At 46.5% G+C, this 24,829-nt stretch overlaps 1 protein-coding gene across 1 annotated transcript in view; it reads left to right on the top strand.

Annotated features, from left to right (window-relative positions):
- The first annotated feature begins 14,051 nt into the window (after positions 1 to 14,051).
- LOC137543856 (A disintegrin and metalloproteinase with thrombospondin motifs 12-like) overlaps positions 14,052 to 24,829 on the top strand; it is a 275,169-nt gene continuing 264,391 nt past the window's right edge. The window contains exon 1 of the mRNA XM_068264933.1: positions 14,052 to 14,178. Coding sequence (XP_068121034.1) covers positions 14,052 to 14,178 — 127 coding nt within the window. The remainder of the gene's footprint in view (positions 14,179 to 24,829) is intronic.

Genomic DNA, 24,829 nt, shown 5'->3' with positions numbered 1-24,829 from the left:
GCGGGATAGCAGTGTTTTAGTATACCCCATACTGCTTTACATAAATACTATTTAAAAACGGGAATTGAGACTCACTTCAGAGTCTCTTTAAAGGAACACTGAGGAGTGCCCGAATTTAAAAGACTGCACTTACCTGCAGCTTCCTCCAGCCCACCGCAGGGCGCGAGGTCCCCCGGTGTCCTCCTGGCTCTTCTCCATGCGCCTCCGCCGGCCCCTGTTACCGGCGACACCCGGGCCGGCTCTTCCTGGTTCGTTATGCCGCTCGTCATCAGGCTGCCCACTACGCCGCCCGCTACGCGTCATTACGGCGGCCTGCGTATCGGCCGGCTTGATGACGAGCGGCGTAACGAACCAGGAAGAGCCGGCCCGACACCCGGCCTGTCGCCGGTAACGGGGGCCGGCAGAGGCGCACGGAGAAGAGCCAGGAGGAAGCCGGGGGACCTCAGCCTGCGGTGGGCTGGAGGAAGCCCCAGGTAAGTGCATCCTTTTAAATTCGGGCACTCGTCAGTGTCCCTGTCTGAGGGGAAGTAGAGAAGCAAAAGACAACCCCACATGCCCTGCAACTTCCTTAAAGGACCACTATCGCGAAAAAAGTAGGCAGTTAAAATGTGATAGATGACAGGTTTTGGGCCAGTCCATCTTTTTAAGGGGGATTCTCAGGGCTTTCATTGTTTTCAACAGCATTTCCTGAACAACAGTTGCAAAATCTAACTGACATAATAGTGTGCAAGTGATTAGGGAGGCTGGCTGGTATCTTGCTATTTTGGCAGTTAAACTGCTGTTCAGGAAATGCTGTTGAAAACAAAGCAAACCCTAGAAATACCCTATGAGGAGATGGATTGTCCCAAAACCTGTCGGTTCTGTCAGATTTTAATTGCCTACTTTTTTTTCGCGATAGTGGTCTTTTAAGCATTTATCATACCTGATTACAAGTTTTTCAATCTCTTTTGTTGTAGTAGCTTCACAATCTTCACCTATGAGTCGGGGGAAGTCACGTGACAAGCAGTGCAGGGAGAGAAGGGGTTAACCTGCCATGACGGGTGTAAATTAAATTACACAGAAATACTACCTTGCGGGGCAGATAAAAGCAAAGTGCTGTTATTTTTATAATTAAATATAAGTGAATTTCATAATAAAAGTTTTTAGCAGAGTACAATGGACTGTCTCCGTTGTCTGCCAGTATAACCCGCCATCTTTCCAGTTCTTTATCTCCACTGTCAATTGGTGATCTACTTACTGATTATTTTTAATGGAGTCGTTTATTTCCAGTATTATTTGGTGAACTATTAAAGCAACATTAATCAACGTCAGCCTAATCAAAACGCAATAAAAGTCAATACAAGTCATTATCTTATCATCGTATATCTAAATCCTCCTGAGTGCCCACTAAATGAGAGCTGTCATTCGATAAATGTCAGATCGAAAGGCCACGCTATGGAAGTACGGAATCTGATCATTCTTCCATGATTAAATGGCTGTAAGATTATTCTTCCTGGACCTTACTGAGGGCCAGTGCACACCACAAAGCACTAGCGTAATCGCAAACGCTTAGCGCTTTTTGAAGAGATTTTCCTTGGCGATTCTAGGCATGTTCCTAGCGATTTTCTAATCATACCTAGCGATTTTTGGAGCATTTTGGTTTGGTGTTTGTTATTTTTTGTTACAGTAGCGCTGTAACTGAACAGCTCCTGTAACAAAAACGCTTGGAAAACCGCTCTGATCTAATGCTTTTCAGAGCGATTTTCCACTTTCCTATACTTAAAGTGAACCTCCGGACTAAAAATCTACTCAGCAGAACTGAAAAGGCTTGGTGTTTCTTTAACAGTTTCAGAGCATCAGAACTTTGTTTTTCTTACCAAAGCATCATTTTTAGCTGAATTTTTAGCTAAGCTCCACCTATCAAAGAAAACTGCACAGGCTTTTTTTCCCTGATGCTGTGCAAAGCATGATGGGATTTGGGATTTCTTATGTTGTTATTCATGTTGCCTAGCAACTGGGAGGGGTGATCAGGACACAGGACAGTTGGAACTATGGGCTTGATTCACAAAGCGGTGCTACCCTACTTAGCACGTCTAAAGTCTTTAGACGTGCTAACCAGGGTGCTAAGTAGGTTAGCACCGGATTTCTCAATCAGTTCGCGAGCTAAGTACCGCGCGCAAAGTTTTGCGTGTGCAAAGTCCTATGCGTGCGCTAAGTCCCATAGACTTTAATGGGCACTTCGCGCGGAGCGCCCTGCACTCTGTGCAGTGCGCATGTAAAGTTTTAGTTTTACGCGCGAAAAGCTAAGGGGGTTTCACACGCGTGCTAACAGTTAGCACCGCTTTGTGAATCAAGCCCCATGTCTCATGCTCCCTGTCACCTTCTTTCAAGCAAAACGAAGGCTGCCCTCATGAAATCAAACATTTGCCTTTTCTTTTAAAACAGTGTGGGAAAGAGATTATATTACCTATCTATTTTAATTAACATAACTAATATAACTTAATGACAGTATATTTGTTTAGGCTGAAGTACCCCTTTAACATTGAGGCCGAATCGCATCAGAAATCAGCAAAAATGATGCAGGACCCGCGTTTGCGCTTGGGGAAAAAAGCTCATGGTGTGATCCATCCCATTCAAATACATTAGCCAAGCGCTTTCCAAAGTGATGGCATTTTTAAAAGCGCTCTTGGTGTGCATCAGCCCTTAGGAAGGCTATTTTGGACTGGAGAGGATTGGAGGACAATGTTAACCTATTTTAGTTCCTGGACGTAGAAACTACGTCCAGGAACCATGCGCGCTCCCGCGGCCCGCGTGCAGCACGCGCGCTCCCGGCCCGAAGTTCGTTAGCCAGGCAATCAGTGAATCGGGCTATGGTGCCCGATCACTGATTGCTCTCCCCCGCTGAAAAATCGACATCTCGGAAGCTGTGCTTTTTCTGGCTGTACCCTTCCCGATGCGTCACTCTAAGCGTGTGTTACGCATAGAGTGACGTCATGTAAATAAACTCATGGCCGCCATCTTGTGGCCAAAAAGTAATACTACAACTGAAAGTAAAAAAAAAAAAAAAAATTAACACACATTTACATTATAAATCTATTGTTTACCTCCCACCCTCCCAAAACTACCCAAATAAAATGTTTACTATAAAAAAAACCCATTACAATAAAAAACAAACAAACATGTAAATATTTACCTAAGGGTCTAAACTTTTTAAATATCAATGTAAAGATTAAATATTTCTATATTTTTTTTTATTTTAAACTTGTAAATAGTGATAGATGCAAAATGGAAAAAATGCACCTTTATTTCCAAATAAAATATTGTCGCCATACATTGTGATAGGGACATAATTTTAACGGTGTAATAACCGGGACATATGGGCAAATACAATACGTGAGTTTTAATTATGGAGGCATGTATTATTTTAAAACTATAATGGCTGAAAACTGAGAAATAATGAATTTTTCCATTTTTTTCTTATTCTTCCTGTTAAAATGCATTTACAGTAAAGTGGCTCTTAGCAAAATGTACCCCCCAAAGAAAGCCTAATTGGTGGCGGAAAAAACAAGATGTAGATCAGTTCATTGTGATTAGTGATAAAGTTATAGGCTAATGAATGGGAGGTGAACATTTCTCACGTAAAAACGACGGAACGCGAATGGGTTAAAGAAGCACCCCAGTAAGGCTGGGTTCACACTATACTGCATGGAAAACTGATCCTGTAAAACGGATCCGTTCTCCATTTAAAGTGTACCTGAGACAATACACTGTGCCTAATCTATACTTACCTTGGGGTTCCTCCAGCCTCTTGAGGACCGTGGGCTCCCTCACCGTCCTCCCCAGCTGCTCCTCGGTCTCAGGATCGCCTCCACTCAGGGCCAGTCGTGGCGTTCTGCGCATGCACTCCCTTGTCGTGCTCTCACGGCTGGGAGCGTGCTGAGCCTTCACAGTACTACAGCTACTATGATCCTAGCTGCAGGAGCATGATTCAAATCATGCAAATTCAACCCAGGGGGCCCACCTGACAGACACACCACACCAAAAAGGGGCCCTGTGTTGCAGCCAAATTCCCCCCCAGGGCCCTGTGCCAGCTTTCGGTCTCAAACACCACCCCCTAACTTAACTGTGGACCCATGTAATGTGTTCAGCAAAGTAGTGACTCGCCTGTCCCGATGGGCACACTCCTCTGTCAGTCCGTGGCGCCATGCACTCCCCAACTTCATCCTCACAGGGGCGCTTGTCCTCAGGGCTGGTTCTAGATTTTTTTGCTGCCTGAGGCAAACGTGTGAATGCACAGAGCCACGGACTGACAGAAGAGTGCGTGAGCCTGGACAGCTGAGACAATATTTCGCCAAACACATTGGCCTCAATTCACTAAGTTTATCTCCTGTCTTTAATAACGTTTCTAGAGTTATCACCATGGTGATGAGACATGTCGTATTCAGGAAACATTTTACCTCAGGCAACTCTTCTCTCTTTAAGTTAAGGTGAGATCTCTAAAGTTAACTTTTCAATACTTAAAATAACTCCAGAATTCTAAAGTTAAAGACAGGCTGTTAACTGGGTGTGAAAATAACTGCAGAGGAGGTAACTTAAGGAATGAAGAGATAAGATAACTCTCACGGGGTGGTGGCAAGTTATCTCTTGCTTTATTATCTCCAGCATGATCTTAGTGAATTGAGGCCATTGCGGGGGTCCGGTTAAGTTGGGGAGGGGACCCCATGCAAGTGCAAGGACCCTTTGCATCTATGGAAGTGTTGGCCCTGCCACACTTATATTACGACCTTTGCAAGATGAACTGTGAGGATCATCAGGGACAAACAAAGGAAAAGTTATGCACATTGGGTGAACATTTTGTGGGGGGGGGGGAGGGGGGGAGTGTTTGCATGTTTTGTAGTTACGCCCCTGATTTGCGTTCTGCAGCAGATGTGGAGGGTGCCGCTATCCCTGTCCACAAGAGACAGGTGGTTTAGCTGTGCTGCATTTAGGTGATGGTCTTTAATTATAAGCGGGAGAATGTGACTGCATGGCAATTACTTGTCACAGTAGGCAGCAGCCCTGTGTGTTTGCACATCAGATCATCACATGGCTCAGAGATGGACTCGCAGTACGCAGTGGTGTTTACTCGCCCATGCAGGAATTTAGAGTCATTTTGCTTACTGATGTCATGTTGGAGAAGTAACATCTAGTGTGAATACCGGGGGCACGCAGGTCACAGAGCTACCACTTCATCCTATCTGTGAAGGGAAAAACATCTGCCCTGATAGCCAACCGCTGTGATATCCCGGAATAAGCAGGAGTCTTGTACACAGCTGGAAACTATTATAAAGGGCTATGTATTTATGGAGATCGTAAGAATCCTGTAGGGCCGGAACCCACTGCAGTGGAGTTTGTGATTAAAGGACACAAAAAAACAAGATCTACTTACCTGGGGCTTCCTCCAGCCCCTGGCAGCCGATCTGTCCCTCGCCGCAGCGCCGGGGTCCCGGGGTCCTGTGCGTTGCAGATGTCAACCCTGCCAGTTGGTATCTTCTGCGCCTGCACAAAGTGCTCCAGGCCACATGAGTGCGATCGCGAACGGCGTGGCCACGCCCTCCTGAAGGCGCAGGATATGCCGACCTGGCGAAGTCGGCATCTGCAACGGAGGGGATCCCAGAGCTCTTCGAACATGTCCTTTAAGGAAATTACTGTGATTTACATTACCGCAACATGCGGTGATGTTTAGTGAAATTCCTAGAGCAATCGTGATTTTGGCCATAATGCCCCCTATGTAATCTCTCTAGGCAAATCACAAAATTGCTGCAGGACCCGTGTTTGCAATGGGAGAGGTAGGTGGGTGCTGGAAGAGGGTGTGAGAGAGTCAGTGGGTGCTGACGGCAGGTGGTAGAATGCAGTGAATGAGTGCTGGTGGAGGGTGGGAGAGGTAGGTGGGTGCTGGAAGAAGAGGGTGGGAGAATTCAGTGGGTGCTGGCGGCGGGTGGGAGAGGTCAGTGGATGCTGGCTGCAGGTGGTAGCGGACAGTGGGTGCTGGTGGAGGGTGGTAGAGGACAGTGGATGCTGGTGGACGGTGAGAGAGGTCGGTGGGTGCTGGAAGAGGGTGGGAGAGGACAGTGGGTACTGGTGGAGGGTGGGACTCAGTACTTACTAGCTCCAGTGGGGCCCTGGGGTAAGGACAGCAGCAGTATTTTTAGAGGTTGGTGTTTTTCTTTCTCTCCCCTGCGTGGTCTTCCTATCCCACTTGCTCCCTCCATGCTGCCCAGTCAGTGTCACAGTGATGTGATGTCTTCCGGTCCAGATTTCAGCTCGTCAGGGTATTAGTGCAACTGAGGACAGGGGTGTACACACTGTGAGTAACAGCCTTCCATGTTGTGCCAATTTGTCACCCCCTCTGTTTGTCACCTGGAGAGCCCCCCCCCCCCCCCCCTCCATAGGTATGCTCCTGGACCAAGCGGGCCCGGATTTACATCACAGGAGCCTATAGGCACAGATGTCCTGGCACCCTAGACTTTACCATCCATGAACCTACAACCCCTCACCGAACCGCACTGCAAATGTGCTGGCTGGCCCAGTTGTCGCTTCTCCCTTACTTCCCTTGCTTGTTATAGGTAGCTACAGGTGCCCCTTAGTATTAGGTAGCCAGATGTACCCTCAGAATTAAGTAGCTAGAGGTGCCCCTGACTGAAGGAAGATCTTGTCAGTGGAATACAGAGAGCTGGGTGAGTAATCTCTCATTTTTCGCTCGGCTCGGGACTCTGCATAGGGAAGTAGGCACTAGGGGAGGGAGGTGAGACACCTTTTTCATCATCAGGAGCCTGCACGCACATGCCTACAGTGCCTTATGAGAAATTCGTCCCTGGGACCATGGCCATTTTTACAAAGTTTTCAAAGTCTCTGTGGCCACCTCCACCTGCGTTATTTACTTACATCAGTAGGTGGAGATTTCTGGATTCCCTGGTCCCCCTATGTCCCTCTTGTGCTGCTCTGGGATCCTCTAAAACAATCTTTGACATCAAAGTCGGAGATTGCTCATGGCCGTGCTCCCCTCTGTGCACAAGGCTGTACTACACAGGTGCAAAGTACATGCGGAGCCAGCCGTGCTTGTACATGGAGTGGAGCACAATCATGAAGATGAAGAGGGTCCTTGCTGGGGGAAAGCGGTCACAGGGGATCGGGGAAGCCTCTGGACCCCACTACTGAGTACTGACATAAGAGTGTAACTTTTTTTTTTAAGTTACCGGTATACTTTAAAGAAACGGGCTCTGTAAATCACTATTCAAAATCTCTTCAAATTTTGACCTTCTAAAGTAGACTTAAATGTAAAGTCCAGTAAAATAAACAAAGGTAGAGGCATTTTAAAAATATAGAACTGTTTCAATAAGTAAAAAGCTTGCCTAAAAGTGGAGTCTGCTGGGTCCCCCCAGAGGCAATGCGTTTCCTCCCCTGGTCTATGTCACTCTGCACCACTGATAGCTGGAGGCTGTGCTGACATCAGTGTGACAATGCAGCCACAAGCACTGCTGGGGAGGCACCAAGTCCTACTTATGTATTTACATATCTCTGGAGATTCCCTGTCTCACTCATTCATTTGGCCATTTCTAATTTGGTAAGAAAAAAAACAAAGCAAAAATATCTTGTGCCTTCGGCTTCCCTAAGTTTTTCCCTAAGGTTCGAGTCCGCAAGTGTCCGGGGGTCCGGGTCCCGCAAAGAGACCGTACGGTCTCTGCGGTGGCCACAAGCTGCCACCAGTTGCGGATCCGGAATGTATCAGTTCCGGCTACAATAAAGTAGCCGGAACTAGATACATTGCAGTGCCAGAAAGGCACCACAAGCATGGGGGATACCGGCGTGTAGTCCGGGCCTCCCAAGTGGCATAGGACCGGTGCTGGAAGCATCCGGTCCTATTGTCAGTGTGATGAGAAACATCCGCATGGCTGCATATTCGGGTCAGGATCCGGCCCGGGTGCGTGGGCTGGATGACCGGACCCGAAAAATAGCGCATGTTGGAAAAGTGTCCGGAACCGATCCGGCTCCGTTCTGTACGGAACATACGCATGTGAACGTCCGTATAGACTTTGCATTGCTATGCGGAACGTACATTCCGTTTGTACAGTATACGGCCCGGATCCGATCAGGCGGATCCGGACAGCGAACGGTAATGTGAACCAGGCCTAACATTTAGGCTACATTCACAGTGCTCAGTTACGTTGCATCATAACGGAGTTTCTTTAATGGAGAAAGTCAATGCAACATTCACAGTGGATGCAGTGCAATGCGCGTCAACGAGGTACGTAAAAATAACGCAGATCCTGCTCTGCGTTTATGCAAATGTATGCGTTGATGCACTCAATGTTAGTATATGGTAACGCAGCATTTTTTAATATTTGCATCTTGTCTCTCTACGTTATAGGCATTCTACCAATCTGTAAAGGCGGAGCTTTATACTCTTAAATGTGCAACACAAACCTCGCAAATCTATGATGCAATTATGCTTCCATCACATCGCATGCCATCACTACCACATTACTTGCTACTTTGTGTTACGTTTTACCTGCATTGTGCAGCAGCGCAACACACATCTCTACTGTGAACCTAGCCTAGGGGAAGTGGTTAACCCATTCGCGTTCCGTCGTTTTCACTTGAGCAATGTTCACCTCCCATTGATTAGCCTATAACTTTATCACTACTTATCACAATGAATTGATCTATAGCTTGTTTTTTCAGCCACCAATTAGGCTTTCTTTGGGGGGTACATTTTGCTAAGAGCCACTTTACTGTAAATGCATTTTAACAGTAAGAATAAGAAAAAACAGAAAAAATTCATTATTTCTCAGTTTTCCGCCATTATAGTTTTAAAGAGGAGCTGTTAGGTATAGGGTCTCAGAGAAAATAAACACATATATCAGTAGCTAAAGATTGGCTGTACTTACATTACATATGCATTTCACTGTCCACGTTTGGATTTCACAGAATTTGTATATAGTATATGCAGAGATAGATGCTCCTGACAGCTCATGGCAGGCTCCATGTTTTTCTGTCAAATGTGTCGTCATGTCCTGCCTGCTTCCTGATCACAGATAAGCTTGTACTAAATAACACAGTGTGCAGTGAATATTAAAGAGCCATGTGGCTAGGAACAATAGCTGACTCCTGCAGTGTACTCTGCCCGAGATTTATCAGTGCTACTCGATTACAAGCTGCTATAACGTCTCATTAGCAGCCGAGGGGAGAGCCCCAGAATGCTTTGCAGTATGATATGCGGCTTGCGTCTTCTTAAGAATAACAGACTTGCTGATAAGCACACATCAAAGGTAACTGAGATTTTTATCTTCACTAATTGCTTTTGGGCTTCCTTCTAAACTGTTTAACACAGGAGAATAGAGGTTTAAATTAGCTTCTGCAGCCTGACAGTTACTCTTTAAAATAATACATGCCTCCATAATTAAAACTCACGTATTGTATTTGCCCATATGTCCCGGTTATTACACCGTTAAAATTATGTCCCTATCACAATGTATGGCGACAATATTTTATTTGGAAACAAAGGTGCATTTTTTCCGTTTTGCATCTATCACTCTTTACAAGTTTAAAATAAAAACAAAATATAGAAATATTTCATCTTTACATTGATATTTAAAAAGTTTAGACCCTTAGGTAAATATTTACATGTTTTTTTTTTAATTGTAATGGTTTTTGTTTTTTTATATTAAAAATTTTATTTGGGTATTTTTGGGAGGGTGGGATGTAAACCATAGTTTTTTAATGTAATTGTGTGTTAATTTTATTTTTTTTTACTTTTTGTTGTAGTTTTACTTTTTGGCCACAAGATGGCGGCCATGAGTTTGTTTACATGACGTCACTCTAAGCGTAACACACGCTTAGAGTGACGCATCGGGGAGGGAACAGCCAGAAAAGGCGCAGCTTCCGAGTGAAGCTTTCGCTTTTTCAGCGGAGGAGAGGAATCAGTGATCGGGCACCATAGCCCGATACACTGATTGCCTGGCTAACGAACCGCGGGCTGGGAGCGCGCGTGCACGCGCGCGATCGGCCGCGGGAGCGCGCGGTAGCGCACATGGTTCCTGGACGTAGTTTCTACGTCCAGGAACCAAAATAGGTTAAAGAGTGACTGTAGTGAAAATAACATATGGCCTCGATTCATAAAGCATTCCCGCATGCGGAAATGCTGAAGACAGATCACTTTACCGACCACATAGCAAAATTTGTATTCATAAAGGCTTTTTCCGCATGAAAAGCCGACATTCCTGAGAAGAACGATAAATCACCGCCTTGCGCGGTGATTATCTTAACAAAAGTAACAAATGTCAATTCATAAAGATTAGAGGAAACGGTATGCGGACGGGGATTACCGCTACCTCGGATGTGGCGAGAAGCGTGCGGAATACATTGCAGTGAATGGGACAGACCTCCCAAGCAGCAGCAGAGAGACCAGCTCCTGTGTTTCCGCAAGGCTCCCGACAGCCTACCGCCTGCCTACAGCGGGAAATCTCCGCTCTGCTATCGCAACTAGCAACATTTTATGAATGACCACCCAGAAGTCAGAAATGCCGAGCGCGGAGTTTCCCCGCACGGATTTACTTCACTGAACACATTTTTATAAATCGAGGCCAATGTACATAAAAAAATAACATAATGAATAAAATTGCTTATTTTACACATTATTAATTTATAGTTTATTTAGTCAATGTTTGCCCATTGTAAAATCTTTCCTGTCCCTGATTTACATTCTGGAATGTATCACTGGTGGTGACATGTTTAGTTTTGCCAGGTGGAGAGGGGGATATTGCTTGCTTGGCAGTTGGAAAAAACAGTTATTTCCCACAATGCAATGAGGTTCACAGAGAGCAAACTTTCAGGACCATGGTCATAAAATCACACTGTAGGAGGGGTTTCACCACAATAACAGCCATACAGAGCCCCCTGATGATCTACAGCAGGGGTAGGGAACCTATGACTCGGGAGCCAGATGTGGCTCTTTTGATGGCTACATCTGGCTCACATACAAATCAGTGGGGGTTTATTCACTAAGCTACACTGCTCAAGCAGCACAGCTTAGTGTGGCAGCGCAAGTAACATTTTCAAAGTAGGCACCCTACTGCTGTAGCATGCACTAGTAACTTACTCACTCTCCCACAAAACAAACGGCTGCTCCAATTGTCCCACCCTGGATCCTGTCAGGTCCAGTGACTCTGTAGGACGAGATCCCCACACTTTTATTGGCCCAATAGGCTGCCTGTCACTTGACAAGCAGCCTAATGGGCCAAAGTGCAGGGATCTCGTCCTACAAAGTGAATCAACCCCCAAGTCAGCTAGCTAATTGTACAAGCTGTTAGTCGGTATTTCTCCTGTCTGGCCCTCTGGGAAATTGCTAATGTTGCTGAAACCTAAGAGAAGCTGAAGACGTGTTTGACACTTCTGCTGTCCGGAGGATCAACTGTATACACATCACCATAGCAACAGGAACTTGAGCCCTACTGTCCCAGTTTGAAACATACTGTATTGTATGGCTCTCACGGAATTTCATTTAAAAATATATGGCGTTTATGGCTCTCTCAGCCAAAAAGGTTCCTGACCCCTGATCTACAGTATTTGAGAAAAGGTAAAGATTTCTCATGGGAAAGGGGGTATCAGCTACTGATTGGACTAAAGTTCAATCCTCCTCCAATGACGTGCATGCATCTTCTACACTTAGACGCTCGCGCTACTACTGCATGTCACATTCTCCTGCATGTCATGTATCCTCCTGCATGTTCTCCTCCTGCATGACATGTATCTTCCTGCATGTTCTCCTCCTGCATGTCATGTCTCCTCCTGCACATTCTCCTCCTGCATGTCACATCTCCTCCTGCATGTTCTCCTCCTGCATGTCCCATCAGTACATGTGACATGAGGAGATCGAGATGAGCAAAGAGTGAGCAGTGAGCTGTAAAGGATGGAAGCACATCGTTGGAACCCAGAGGAGGTAAGCTAAGCACAACTATTATGGTGCCAATACTCTGCATATACTGGGGCTGGGAGCACAGGATGGGGGGATCCACTAGACCATCAGGATGCTATAAAGTGTAGGGTGGGAGCACTAGATCACCAGGGATGCTATACTGGCAAAAAAGGAAGGAAGCAATAGACCACTGGGGATGCTATATTTTGGGGAGGGAGGTAGGGAAGCACTAAACCACCAGGAAAGCCACATGGTTAATGTGTGTGTGTGTGTGTGTGTGTGTGTGTGTGGGGGGGGGGGGTCATTAGATACCAGGGGGAACTGTATAGTGGGAGGGTAGTGGCGAAGCAGTAAAAAAGAGCACATGCGGCAAGTGGACTTATTGGGTGCCGGCGCCGCTATAGGTGCCAGTGTAAAATATCATTACTTGGGCACTGGAGCGGAAATTTAGGCGCCCTGCAAACAGCCGGCACTGGTACAGCACCCGCTATATATCCGGCACCGCGGACACCCAAATGCCAATATTTTTAGCCAGCAATCATACCCCCTTTGTGCCCCCCCCCCCCCAAATTTGAAGCTTGAGCTGCCACTGCCTATCACTTTTCTGTCTCTCTCTCTCCCCATCTCTTTGCTATATTTCTCTCCCCATTACTTATTTGTTTTTCCTCTCCCCATCACTTTTCTGTCTCTCTCCCCATCACTTTGCTCTCACTCTCTCTCTCTCTCATCACTTTGCTGTCTTTCTCTCCTCATCACTTTGCTATCTCTCTCCCTCCCATCACTTTGCTGTCTTTCTCTCCCCATCACTTTGCTGTCTCTCTCTCCCCATCACTTTGCTGTCTCTCTTTCTCCCTTCATCACTTTGCTGTCTCTCTCCTCATCGCTTTGCTCTCTTCCTTCCTATCACTTTGCGGTCTCTCTCTGCATTACTTTGCTGTCTCTCTCTCTCTCTCTGCATTACTTTGCTGTCTCTCTCTCTCTCTCTGCATTACTTTGCTGTCTTTCTCCCCATCACTTTTCTGTTTCTCTCTCTCCCCATCACTTTTTTCTCTCTCCCGCTTTCTCTGCACACTCCATACTCCATGAAGCTACAGATTCCACCTGCACACAAACATCACACTTTTGTTAGTTTCTGTAATACAGAATTCCAGAACAATGCAACCACAAGCAGGGGCGTAGCAATAGGGGTTGCAGAGGTTGCGACCGCATCGGGGCCCTTGGGCCAGAGGGGCCCCGAAGGGCCCTCCCTCAACTACAGTATTAGCTCTCTATTGGTCCTGTGCTCATAATAATCACTTCTATTGATACTTTGAATAGTGGTAATCATTAACAAACAGCTCCCCATCCCCTTCTTGCACCTCTAACACTGTAGTTGCCATTGGCAAGGTTTTGGTGCGCCGTATCAATTGTTATGTATAGAGTGCTTGGGGGGCCCCATTGTAAAACTTGCATCGGGGCCCACAGCTCTTTAGCTATGCCACTGACCACAAGTATTCAAATAAGCTGACCGAAGTGATATTTCATAAAAGTTAATCAAGGACAGCAGATTTTATTTTTTGAATGGGCAGGCAGAGAAAATGATTGAGTAACATAACTCAGGATAAATGTTTTGCTCATCGGGGCCTGAACTTGTACAGTCTGAACTGCTGCCTGGCCAAGATCTCTTTAAAGAAAGATTCCCCCAGAAGGCAAAGTTATTGGAAATAGTTTGAGGTCACTACAAGTTTATAGAGAACTCTGGGAACTCAAAGAAGAGGGGGGAAAAAGCTTTTCCTGAGGCTAATGTAACGCCAGCACTGCAAGTATGTAAATGTAACAGAATAGGGTCTCCCTGGGAACTCCCATAAGGAAGCCCTCCTCTGCAGTAACCAGACACTCACCCTCACTCCCCTCTCCCAAAAAGAGGAATGCACTCACTCTGCTTTCTCTTCCTTACTTTGTTATTCTTTTTTTTTTAATTTTTTTCATTTTACCCTATTTTTTTACTGACCCCCAAGAGTCAGGACATGCTCTCTCTTGTATAATATACTTTGTTTTATATATTTTGGGCCTCAGTTTTTCAATTCCTCCTCTGTGAATTCATGTATGTTTTCTCCAGTCCTCCCCGGCTGTCTCCGACATGCACTGTGTGCAGAAAGATTGGATTACCAGAATTTGCTTTCTTATCCATTGGCTTGGCATTCTCGGCTCTTGTCATGGTGAAAACCTTCAGCAGGCTGAACTTCACCTACAGAGGAAAAGGCAAGGTCAGTAACTTCACCAATAGACTGTGCTGCATAGCTGAGTGACAGCACTGCGTGTGACAGTCTCTATAGGTCAGTGACAGCGCTGTGTGTGACGGTCTCTATAGCTGAGTGACAGCACTGCGTGTGACACAGTCTCTGTAGCTGACTGACAGCAATGTGTGTGACGGTCTCTATAGCTGAGTGACAGCGCTGTGTGACAGTCTCTGTAGCTGAGTGACAGCGCTGTGTGTAATGGTCTCTATAGCTGAGTAACAGCAATGCGTGTGACAGTCTCAATAGCTGAGTGACAGCGCTGTGTGACAGTCTCTGTAGCTGAGTGACAGCACTGTGTGTGTCAGTCTCTATAGCTAAGTGACAGCGCTGTGTGTGATAGTCTCTGTAGCTGAGTGACAGCGCTGTGTGTGATAGTCTCTGTAGCTGAGTAACAGCAATGTGTGTGACGGTCTCTGTAGCTGAGTGACAGCGCTGTGTGCGACAGTCTCTATAGCTGAGTGACAGCGCTGTGTGTGACGGTCTCTGTAGCTGAGTGACAGCACTGTGTGTGTCAGTCTCTAAAGCTAAGTGACAGCGCTGTGTGTGATAGTCTCTGTAGCTGAGTGACAGCGCTGTGTGTGATAGTCTCTGTAGCTGAGTAACAGCAATGTGTGTGACGGTCTCTGTAGCTGAGTGACAGCGCTGTGTGCGACAGTCTCTGTAGCTGAGTGACAGCGCTGTGTGTGACGGTCTCTATAGCTGAGTGGCAGCGCTGTGTGTGATGGTCTCTGTAGCTGAGTAACAGCAATGTGTGTGACGGTCTCTGTAGCTGAGTGACAGCGCTGTGTGCGACAGTCTCTATAGCTGAGTGACAGCGCTGTGTGTGACGGTCTCTGTAGCTGAGTGACAGCACTGTGTGTGTCAGTCTCTAAAGCTAAGTGACAGCGCTGTGTGTGATAGTCTCTGTAGCTGAGTAACAGCAATGTGTGTGACGGTCTCTGTAGCTGAGTGACAGCGCTGTGTGTGATAGTCTCTGTAGCTGAGTGACAGCAATGTGTGTGACGGTCTCTATAGCTGAGTGACAGCGCTGTGTGTGATAGTCTCTGTAGCAGAGTGACAGCGCTGTGTGTGACGGTCTCTGTAGCTGAGTGACAGCGCAGTGTGTGACGGTCTCTATAGCTGAGTGACAGCAATGTGTGTGACGGTCTCTGTAGCTGAGTGACAGCGCTGTGTGCGACAGTCTCTATAGCTGAGTGACAGCGCTGTGTGTGATAGTCTCTGTAGCTGAGTGACAGCAATGTGTGTGACGGTCTCTATAGCTGAGTGACAGAGCTGTGTGTGATAGTCTCTGTAGCAGAGTGACAGCGCTGTGTGTGACGGTCTCTGTAGCTGAGTGACAGCGCAGTGTGTGACGGTCTCTATAGCTGAGTGACAGCGCTGTGTGTGATAGTCTCTGTAGCTGAGTGACAGCAATGTGTGTGACGGTCTCTATAGCTGAGTGACAGCGCTGTGTGTGATAGTCTCTGTAGCAGAGTGACAGCGCTGTGTGTGACGGTCTCTGTAGCTGAGTGACAGCGCAGTGTGTGACGGTCTCTATAGCTGAGTGACAGCAATGTGTGTGACGGTCTCTGTAGCTGAGTGACAGCGCTGTGTGCGACAGTCTCTATAGCTGAGTGACAGCGCTGTGTGTGATAGTCTCTGTAGCTGAGTGACAGCAATGTGTGTGACGGTCTCTATAGCTGAGTGACAGCGCTGTGTGTGATAGTCTCTGTAGCAGAGTGACAGCGCTGTGTGTGACGGTCTCTGTAGCTGAGTGACAGCGCAGTGTGTGACGGTCTCTATAGCTGAGTGACAGCAATGTGTGTGACGGTCTCTGTAGCTGAGTGACAGCGCTGTGTGCGACAGTCTCTATAGCTGAGTGACAGCGCTGTGTGTGATAGTCTCTGTAGCTGAGTGACAGCAATGTGTGTGACGGTCTCTATAGCTGAGTGACAGCGCTGTGTGTGATAGTCTCTGTAGCAGAGTGACAGCGCTGTGTGTGACGGTCTCTGTAGCTGAGTGACAGCGCAGTGTGTGACGGTCTCTATAGCTGAGTGACAGCGCTGTGCGACAGTCTCTGTAGCTGAGTGACAGCGCTGTGTGCGACAGTCTCTGTAGCTGAGTGACAGCGCTGTGTGTGACAGTTTCTATAGCTGAGTGACAGCGCTGTGTGCGACAGTCTCTGTAGCTGAGTGACAGCACTGTGTGTGACAGTCTCTATAGCTGAGTGACAGCGCTGTGTGTGATAGTCTCTGTAGCTGAGTGACAGCAATGTGTGTGACGGTCTCTGTAGCTGAGTGACAGCGCTGTGTGTTACAGTTTCTATAGCTGAGTGACAGCGCTGTGTGCGACAGTCTCTGTAGCTGAGTGACAGCAATGTGTGTGACGGTCTCTGTAGCTGAGTGACAGCGCTGTGTGTTACAGTTTCTATAGCTGAGTGACAGCGCTGTGTGCGACAGTCTCTATAGCTGAGTGACAGCGCTGTGTGTGATAGTCTCTGTAGCTGAGTGACAGCAATGTGTGTGACGGTCTCTATAGCTGAGTGACAGCGCTGTGTGCGACAGTCTCTATAGCTGAGTGACAGCGCTGTGTGTGATAGTCTCTGTAGCTAAGTGACAGCGCTGTGTGTGACGGTCTCTATAGCTGAGTAACAGCAATGCGTGTGACGGTCTCAATAGCTGAGTGACAGCGCTGCCTGTGTGACAGTCTCTGTAGCTGAGTGACAGCACTGTGTGTGTCAGTCTCTAAAGCTAAGTGACAGTGCTGTGTGTGATAGTCTCTGTAGCAGAGTGACAGCAATGTGTGTGACGGTCTCTATAGCTGAGTGACAGCGCTGTGTGTTACAGTTTCTATAGCTGAGTGACAGCGCTGTGTGCGACAGTCTCTATAGCTGAGTGACAGCGCTGTGTGTGACGGTCTCTATAGCTGAGTAACAGCAATGTGTGTGACGGTCTCTGTAGCTGAGTGACAGCGCTGTGTGACAGTCTCTGTAGCTAAGTGACAGCGCTGTGTGTGACAGTTTCTATAGCTGAGTGACAGCGCTGTGTGCGACAGTCTCTATAGCTAAGTGACAGCGCTGTGTGTGATAGTCTCTGTAGCTGAGTGACAGCAATGTGTGTGACGGTCTCTGTAGCTGAGTGACAGCGCTGTGTGTGACGGTCTCTATAGCTTAATGATAGCGCTGTGTGTGACAGTCTCTGTAGGTGAGTGACAACACTTTGTGTGACAGTCTCTGTAGCTGAGTGACAGCGCTGTGTTGTAGTGGAGAGATCTACTGTCTACCTGTCCTGGGAAGCTACCTGATATTGGGGGTACCTCTGGCTATTTATATTGAGAGGTTTCCCAATTCTGGAGGGCACCTCTGACTTCCTAAAACGTGTGGGTATGTACCTTATAATTGTGTGTGTGTGTGTGGGGGGGGGGGGGGGGGGGGGGGGGCAACCAAAATTTTGCTGTGGGGCCCCATGTTGTGTAGCCACAACAACAACAAAAAAAAACTGGAGTAACAGAGAAAGGGAAGATGCGTAGTTGGGGCCCCCACACACCTCTGGGCCCCTGTACAGTCGCATGAGCTGCTCCCCCCAGTTACGCGCCTGCACTGGAGCTCCTGAACAGTAACTGAACTGTAAACTTTTAAAAAGCAAAAAATGACTTATTATCCAAAGAAAATGTTTCAGTGTTTTATGCATAGTGTTGAAGCTAGGTTGTGGATGAACCATTGTTTATACAGTATATAGTATGGTCTGATAATGGAATACAGTAGCCTTCCAGACCTACAGAAATACCAATATCTGAAGTGACACTGTAAAATGAATAGACTTTAGCACCTTAGCCAGAGGCACTTTGCACCTTTATAAATAGCACTGCTTGCTGTGACGTCACCAGCGCAGGAGGGAATATACACTAGCCCATCAGTGTTGTTGGATCGGCTTCTCTGTGATGTACAGACTAACGAGAACCGCTGCTTCTGGCGGCACCGGAAATACAGTCATTGTTGGGATGGTCGAAAATTTCGATTTCTGCCAACGCCAATTTCCGATTTCCAATTTTTACAATTTCTGGTTTCCAATTTCCAAGAAGTAATTACTTTGTAATTTTTTTGTATCAGCAAATGCAAAAAAAAATGACAAAAATAAATTAATCAGAAATTGGAAAATCAGAAACCGGAAAAATCTTGTGAACCTCGGCAATTCGATTTTTGCAGAAAAAAAAAATTGCATTCTCTGATTGGTCCAATGCTTCTACTTTCTGTGATTGGGCTAAAATTACTGAATTTCGGTAAATCTGAGTACCACAGAATTTCGATTTCGGTTTTACAATTTCCAAATTCCAGTCTCATACAGCCGTATCAATCCCTGCCATGTACTGATGAGGACCAAAAGTCTGAAACAGGCTGTCACATGTGGGTTTGATATGACTGTGTAAAATTTAAAGCTATAGGCTTGCTATACACCAGCGGTTCTGGATGCTTGCTTGGCTTACCAAGGGTGAAAAGGGATAATTTGCATATTTAGTAGGTGTGCATTGTGGGTAACCACAAATGTTCACTTATAGCTGAATTATTGCAGATTTCCTTCTGTTTTAAGAAGGCAAATACACCAAACTTTTCTTTTTTTAGTAGGAGATCTTTTTGGTCCCTTTTATCCACCTATACATTCCTAGTAGTTTGGGTCACCCTGAGCTGCTTGGTTACTCTGTCAAATTCCAGTCGGAAATACAGAGATTTCATTAAATTTATAAAGCGCCAACATTTTTTTGTCGTGCGGTATGTTGTCATGTCACTAATTGTCCCTCAGAGTAGAGATGGGAAGTTCGGATCTTTTCAATGACCTGGTCCTGGATGATTTGAATCGGATCATTGAAAAGATCCGGATCTTTGATCCGAATCTCGGATCATTTTACTACCGGCACATTCGGGGGTGAAATGAATAGCAGGACAGGTCTTTCCCTGCTGTGGACAGGAGAAGGGGAGGGGGGTGGACACACAGAGAAGGGGAGAAGATGTACAGAGGGCAGGGAGTGGACAGAGAAGGGAGGAGCAGAGAGCAGGAATGTTTGTTTGCACACAATACCCACATGCTGCAATCATATGCTTTACATATATTTCACCTATATGTTCATCTGTGTACTTTGAATGTAAAGTAGCACAGTGAAAGAAAGCATTCCCAGAAGTGAAGTGCAGCTGTTTAGTGCCGAGTGCAGGAGGATCATATTGCGCTGCAATCACAGTGCCTGCAAAGTTACTGAGCTGTGCTGAGCCAAAAGTTTCCAATGTATTCACTGTGCACAACTAGGAACAGACAGCCTATAATGAGCAGCACATTGCAGCCAGTATGGGCTCTACACACATCTGGCAGTGGCACCCATGTCCCCTCTCTCTCATCTACCTGTGGCTGTGCAAGGCTGCCTCCCCTCCAACAGAGCGATCCATCTCTGCTCTGCTTCCAGGACCCCGCTGACGGCTGAGAGGGGGCGTGTCGCTCCTGGCCCCGCCCCTTTTGCGATCCGAATCACTCATTTTGATGATTCAGATGATTCGACTCACAAAATAGATTCGGATCAAAGATCCGAATCGTTCATGATCCGGACAACACTACCTCAGAGGGGCTCACAATCCTTACCATAGTCAGAGCTGGGACAAGGTCCTCCAGCACCCAAGGCTGAGACACCAAAGTGCGCCCCTCCATCCCTCCCACCCCAGCCGTCACACACTGATTGCTATTAGACTAAGAGGGCCACAGGGCCCACAACCTCCCCAACACCTTAATATCTAGTTATCTGACTTGCAGTCACTGCTATGTATCCCCTTTTCTTATTTCTTTCTGCTTCAAACACAATTAGGAATGACAGCTGAATGAATTGTGCGCCCCCTCCTACACTGCGCCCTGAGGCTGGAGCCTCTCCAGCCTATGCCTCGGCCCGGCCCTGACCATAGTCATATGTCTATGTATGTAGTGTATATATCCTAGTCTAGTGCCAGCTGGGGGGGAAACAAATAAACGTATCTGTATGTTTTTGAGTTGTTGGAGAAAATCAGAGTGCCCAGAGGAAACCCACACAGACACAGGAGCCATATGCAACTAACGTTTTCTCCTTGGTGATATTTCACAATTGTCAATAAAATGCCTTTTAAACCACCAGCAAGCAAGAAAATACTGTAATTAAAGTAATTTTGATAGCACTTTTACATATACTTTTTAGTACCTTTTCAATTGAAAAGTGCTGAAAAGTTATATTAAAAATAAGTTGAAAAATTAACCCCTAGGAGAAACCTCAGTAGAAAAGGTTAATTGCATATGGGCCAGGGGCCCATATGCAGTTAAAGGGGAACTGAAGATAGAGGTATATGGAGGTTGCCATATTTATTTCCTTTTAATCAATACCAGTTGCCTGGCAGCCCTGCTGATCCTCTGCCTCTAATACTATTAGCCTTAACCCCTGAACAAGCATGCAGCAGATCAGGTGTTTCAGACTTTAAAGTCAGATCTGACAAGACTAGCTGCATGCTTGTTTCTGGTGTTATTCAGATACTACTGCAGAGAAATAGACCAGCAGGGCTGCCAGGCAACTGGTATTGATTAAAGAGACTCTGAAGCGAGAATAAATCTCGCTTCAGAGCTCATAGTTAGCAGGGGCACGTGTGCCCCTGCTAAACTAAACCGCCGCATACGCGCCGCTAAACGGGGGTCCCTTCACCCCCAAACCCCCCACTGCGACACTTGGTCGCAGACTTGGTCGCTCCTGGAGGCAGGGCTTACGGCTGCAGCCCTGCCTCCATTCGCGTCTATCAGCCGCGCATCGCCGCCTCTCCCCCGCCCCTCTCAGTAAAGGAAGACTGAGGGGCGGGGGAGAGGCGGAGATACGCGCTGACAGACGCGCGTGGGGCAGGGCTGCGGCGGTTAGCCCTGCCCAAACCAGGAAGCACTCCCCCGCTGCACGGAGGGGATTTGGGGGTCAAGAGACCCCCATTAAGCCGCGGGATAGCGGCGGTTTAGCAGGGGCACACGTGCCCCTGCTATATATGAGGTCTGAAGCGAGAATTATTCTCGCTTCAGACTCTCTTTAAAAGGAAATAAATATAGCAGCCTCCGTATACCTCTTACTTCAGTTCCCCTTTAATTTTTTCACCTCAGTTATCTCCTAGGAGATCATTTTCATCTTCTCTTGAAGCTACATTTGCAGCATTTTACAATTCAAAAAGTACCCAAAAGTTGGTGAAAAGTACTATAAAATTTATTTGGACCATTTTCTTGTTTGCTGGTGGCGTAAAAGGCACTTTATAACAATCTGTGAAAGTATTACCTAGGAGAAATCTCGGGAGAAAAAAGTGAATGGCATATGGGCCAGGGAGAGTTGGAAGTAGCAACAGAATTATTGCTTTAAACTGCAGTATACTAAAATAACCACTAGATGTTACTGTGTTTAGAACAATATGGTAATCGTTATGGGATTGTCATTTCCTGTATTCACTTTGTAATCTCTCTGTTCTAAGTAAGCTGCATTTCCTGTAGAGATGCGAAGTTCAGATCTTTTCAATGATTCGGATGATTCGAATCGGATCATTGAAAAGATCCGGATCTTTGATCCGAATCTCGGATCATTTTACAAGGGAAGCATTCGGGGGGTGAAATGACTAGCAGGACAGGAGAAGGGGAGCGGGGTGGACACACAGAGAAGTGGAGAAGATGGACAGAGGGCAGGGAGTGGACAGAGAAGGGAGGAGGGACGAGCAGAGAGCAGAAATGTTTGCACACAATACCCACATGCTGCAATCATATGCTTTACATATATTTCACCTATATGTTCATCTGTATACTCCCAACTCCCATTCCCCAAAGCATTCCCAGAAGTGAAGTGCAGCTGTTTAGAGCAGTGCAGGAGGATCATATTGCACAGCAATTACAGTGCCTGCCCTGTCCTAGCCCAGCATGCTGTCTGTAACGTTACTGAGCTGTGCCAAAAGCTTCCAATGTGATCACTGTGCACAACTATGGAACAGACAGCCTGTAATGAGCAGCACATTGCAGCCAGTATGTGTGCTCTACACATATCTGGCAGTGGCACCCATGTCCCCTCTGTCATCTACCTGTCCCTGCAAGGCTGCCTCCCCTCCAACAGAGCGATCCATCTCTGCTCTGCTTCCTTTCAGGACCCCGCTGGCCGCTGAGAGGGGGCGTGCCGCTCCTGGCCCTGCCCCCTTTGCGATCCGATTCACTCATTTTGATGATTCGGATGATTTGACTCACAACATAGATACGGATCAAAGATCCGAATCGTTCATGATCCGGACAACACTAATTTCCTGATGGTTGTGCATGATATATCTCTGCATGTTTTTCTTCACTAAGGAGTTCTAATTTGTTACACTGGGTGCGTATCTGTGTGTACAGAACACTCTGCTCCAACAAGGAGAACATACACACTGTGCAGATGGTGGCCTACTGGCCTGACTGGGATTCAAATCAGGTACCCAGTGCTGCAAGGCGAGAGTGCTAACCACTATCCCATCATGCTCTAATTTTCTGCTTATTTCCTTCTTTTATTTTGCAAAAACTGAGACTTCTTGATGCATTATTCATTCTATAAAAATGTTTTATCAAATGCCTATGAACAGCTGTGGTTTAAAGATATATTGAGCCATTTATTCCCACATGTTGACTACTATTATGGTTGCTATAGCAACTGTCTACTTAGGCCATAAAAAAAATAGTTGAGGCCTAGGCTGAGCTAAGTATTTGAGGCCTTGGTATATGAGAACCATTGCCCGAAAAAGGTCAGCTGGCTGCAGGTGCCTGAGCCAATTGCTGTTTCATGTACCCATAGCAAGAATAACATAATAGATAGTGCTAAAGGCTGGCAGTCTGACTTCTGTCTGATAAGGGATTCAGTGATGTCAGGGTCAGTGTACTGTATGTCTTATCTGTATACTGGTAATCCAGCTTCCTGTCAGCTCATGCTGCACTGTATGCCCACCAGTCCTCCTCCTTCCACCCTTAAAGGACTCACGACGAGGTGAGTTAAAAAAAAACAACTGTTTTTACTCCCTGAAGCCTCTTCCAGCCCCTACAAGTTACATGTGTCCCTCACCGCAGCTCTGGTCTTCTCTTGCTGGCAGCCTCTGAAGATGACTGACCCCGGATGGGGCTTATGCCAGTGCAGTACGCTCCCGATGAAGCAGGCGTGGTTGAGCGAGGAAGCCACTGGGAGATGGGAGAACACCAGAGCTGTGGCGAGGGACACATGTGACTTGGTAAGTAAAAATAGGTTTTGTTTACTCACCTTGTGAGTCCTTTAAGCTGAATACGCACTACAAAGACCCTGGAAGATGGACCCACGTGTCAATGAACAATTGAGCCCCCAATCCAGGGGCGTAACTATAGACCATGCAAGGGATGCAGGGGGCCCTGTGGGGGGAGAAGTTTATTTTCCCCTTCCTGAGAGACTGACAACTAAGGGGAAAAAAATTGTGCTCTCTGCACAATTGTTCTAATGGCTGCATCTGTTCAGCCACTGATAACAAATCATACAAAGTTTTGTAGAAAAAAGATTTGTAGACACAGTACCTATTCAGTGTTCAGTAGGGTCTTGTGTACAGCGCCTAGCCCCCAGCCTCTCTTCCCCTCTCCAAGTGCTGTGCACTGTAGTGATGCTGGAGAAAGAAAAGCTCCAACGAGGAGGGCCCCATCCAAAGTTTCGCAGGGGGCCCCAGTGATTTCTAGTTACGCCCCTGCCCCAATCCATCTTCCTCAGTTGTGCGCTGTGGAAACAAACCACGGGGGAGAACGTGATGAAGATTGGAACGACTACCCACGATTGGATCCATGATGACGGTCATGTAAAGCAAACGATTGTTGCGTGTAATTGACCCATATGCGATATCGCGCAAATGTTCACTCATCGTTCACGATTCGATCCGTAAATCTTCTGGTGTGTATGATCCTTTAAGCTTCTTCCAGATGGACATCTGAGCAGCGCCCTTGTCTCTCTCTGTCCCTCTTTCTCCCTCATGTGTCCCTTTTTTAGGATTGATGTATAGATTTATGTAGGTATATTTATTTTTCTACTGAAAAATGTGTCTAATTGACTCTACACTTTATTCCCATCCTTTCAATTGATATATTTCTTATATTCAAATGTTAATACGAAGACAAAATGTGTGGTTTGAATTATAAAATAACATATTTTTCTTGGGAATGGGAATGTCACTGTTAGTACACACATTACTGCTCAGTGGTGCCCGTGACTCGTGTATAAGTCTATCCCTATACTTTTATAAGTGAATCAGACCTACATTTCTAAACTTACAGTATATTCTAGTACAGGGGTCCCCAAACTTTTTCCGTCAAGGGTCGGGTAAACATACTTCAAACTAATGGGGGGCTGGAGTATACATGATATGATGTAGAAAACATTACATTGAACCTAGGTAGTGTAAACTATTACCTGTTTACACGTGCAGCCCTTTTGTCTCCCATTTAACCAAAGCAGATATTATGCCCCCAATACAGCATGTGCAGATAGTAAAAAAAACTTTTTGCCAGACAGTGAAGCATACTCTGTCTGACAGGGAAGCATACCTGTCGTCCAATTGGACAGCAGTGTCACCTGATGCAGAATTTGATTGGAAGCCAGCCAATGG

The sequence above is a fragment of the Hyperolius riggenbachi genome, chromosome 1 (assembly GCF_040937935.1).
Source record: "Hyperolius riggenbachi isolate aHypRig1 chromosome 1, aHypRig1.pri, whole genome shotgun sequence".
Lineage (NCBI taxonomy): Eukaryota > Metazoa > Chordata > Amphibia > Anura > Hyperoliidae > Hyperolius > Hyperolius riggenbachi.
This window is presented reverse-complemented; position numbering and strand designations above follow the sequence as displayed.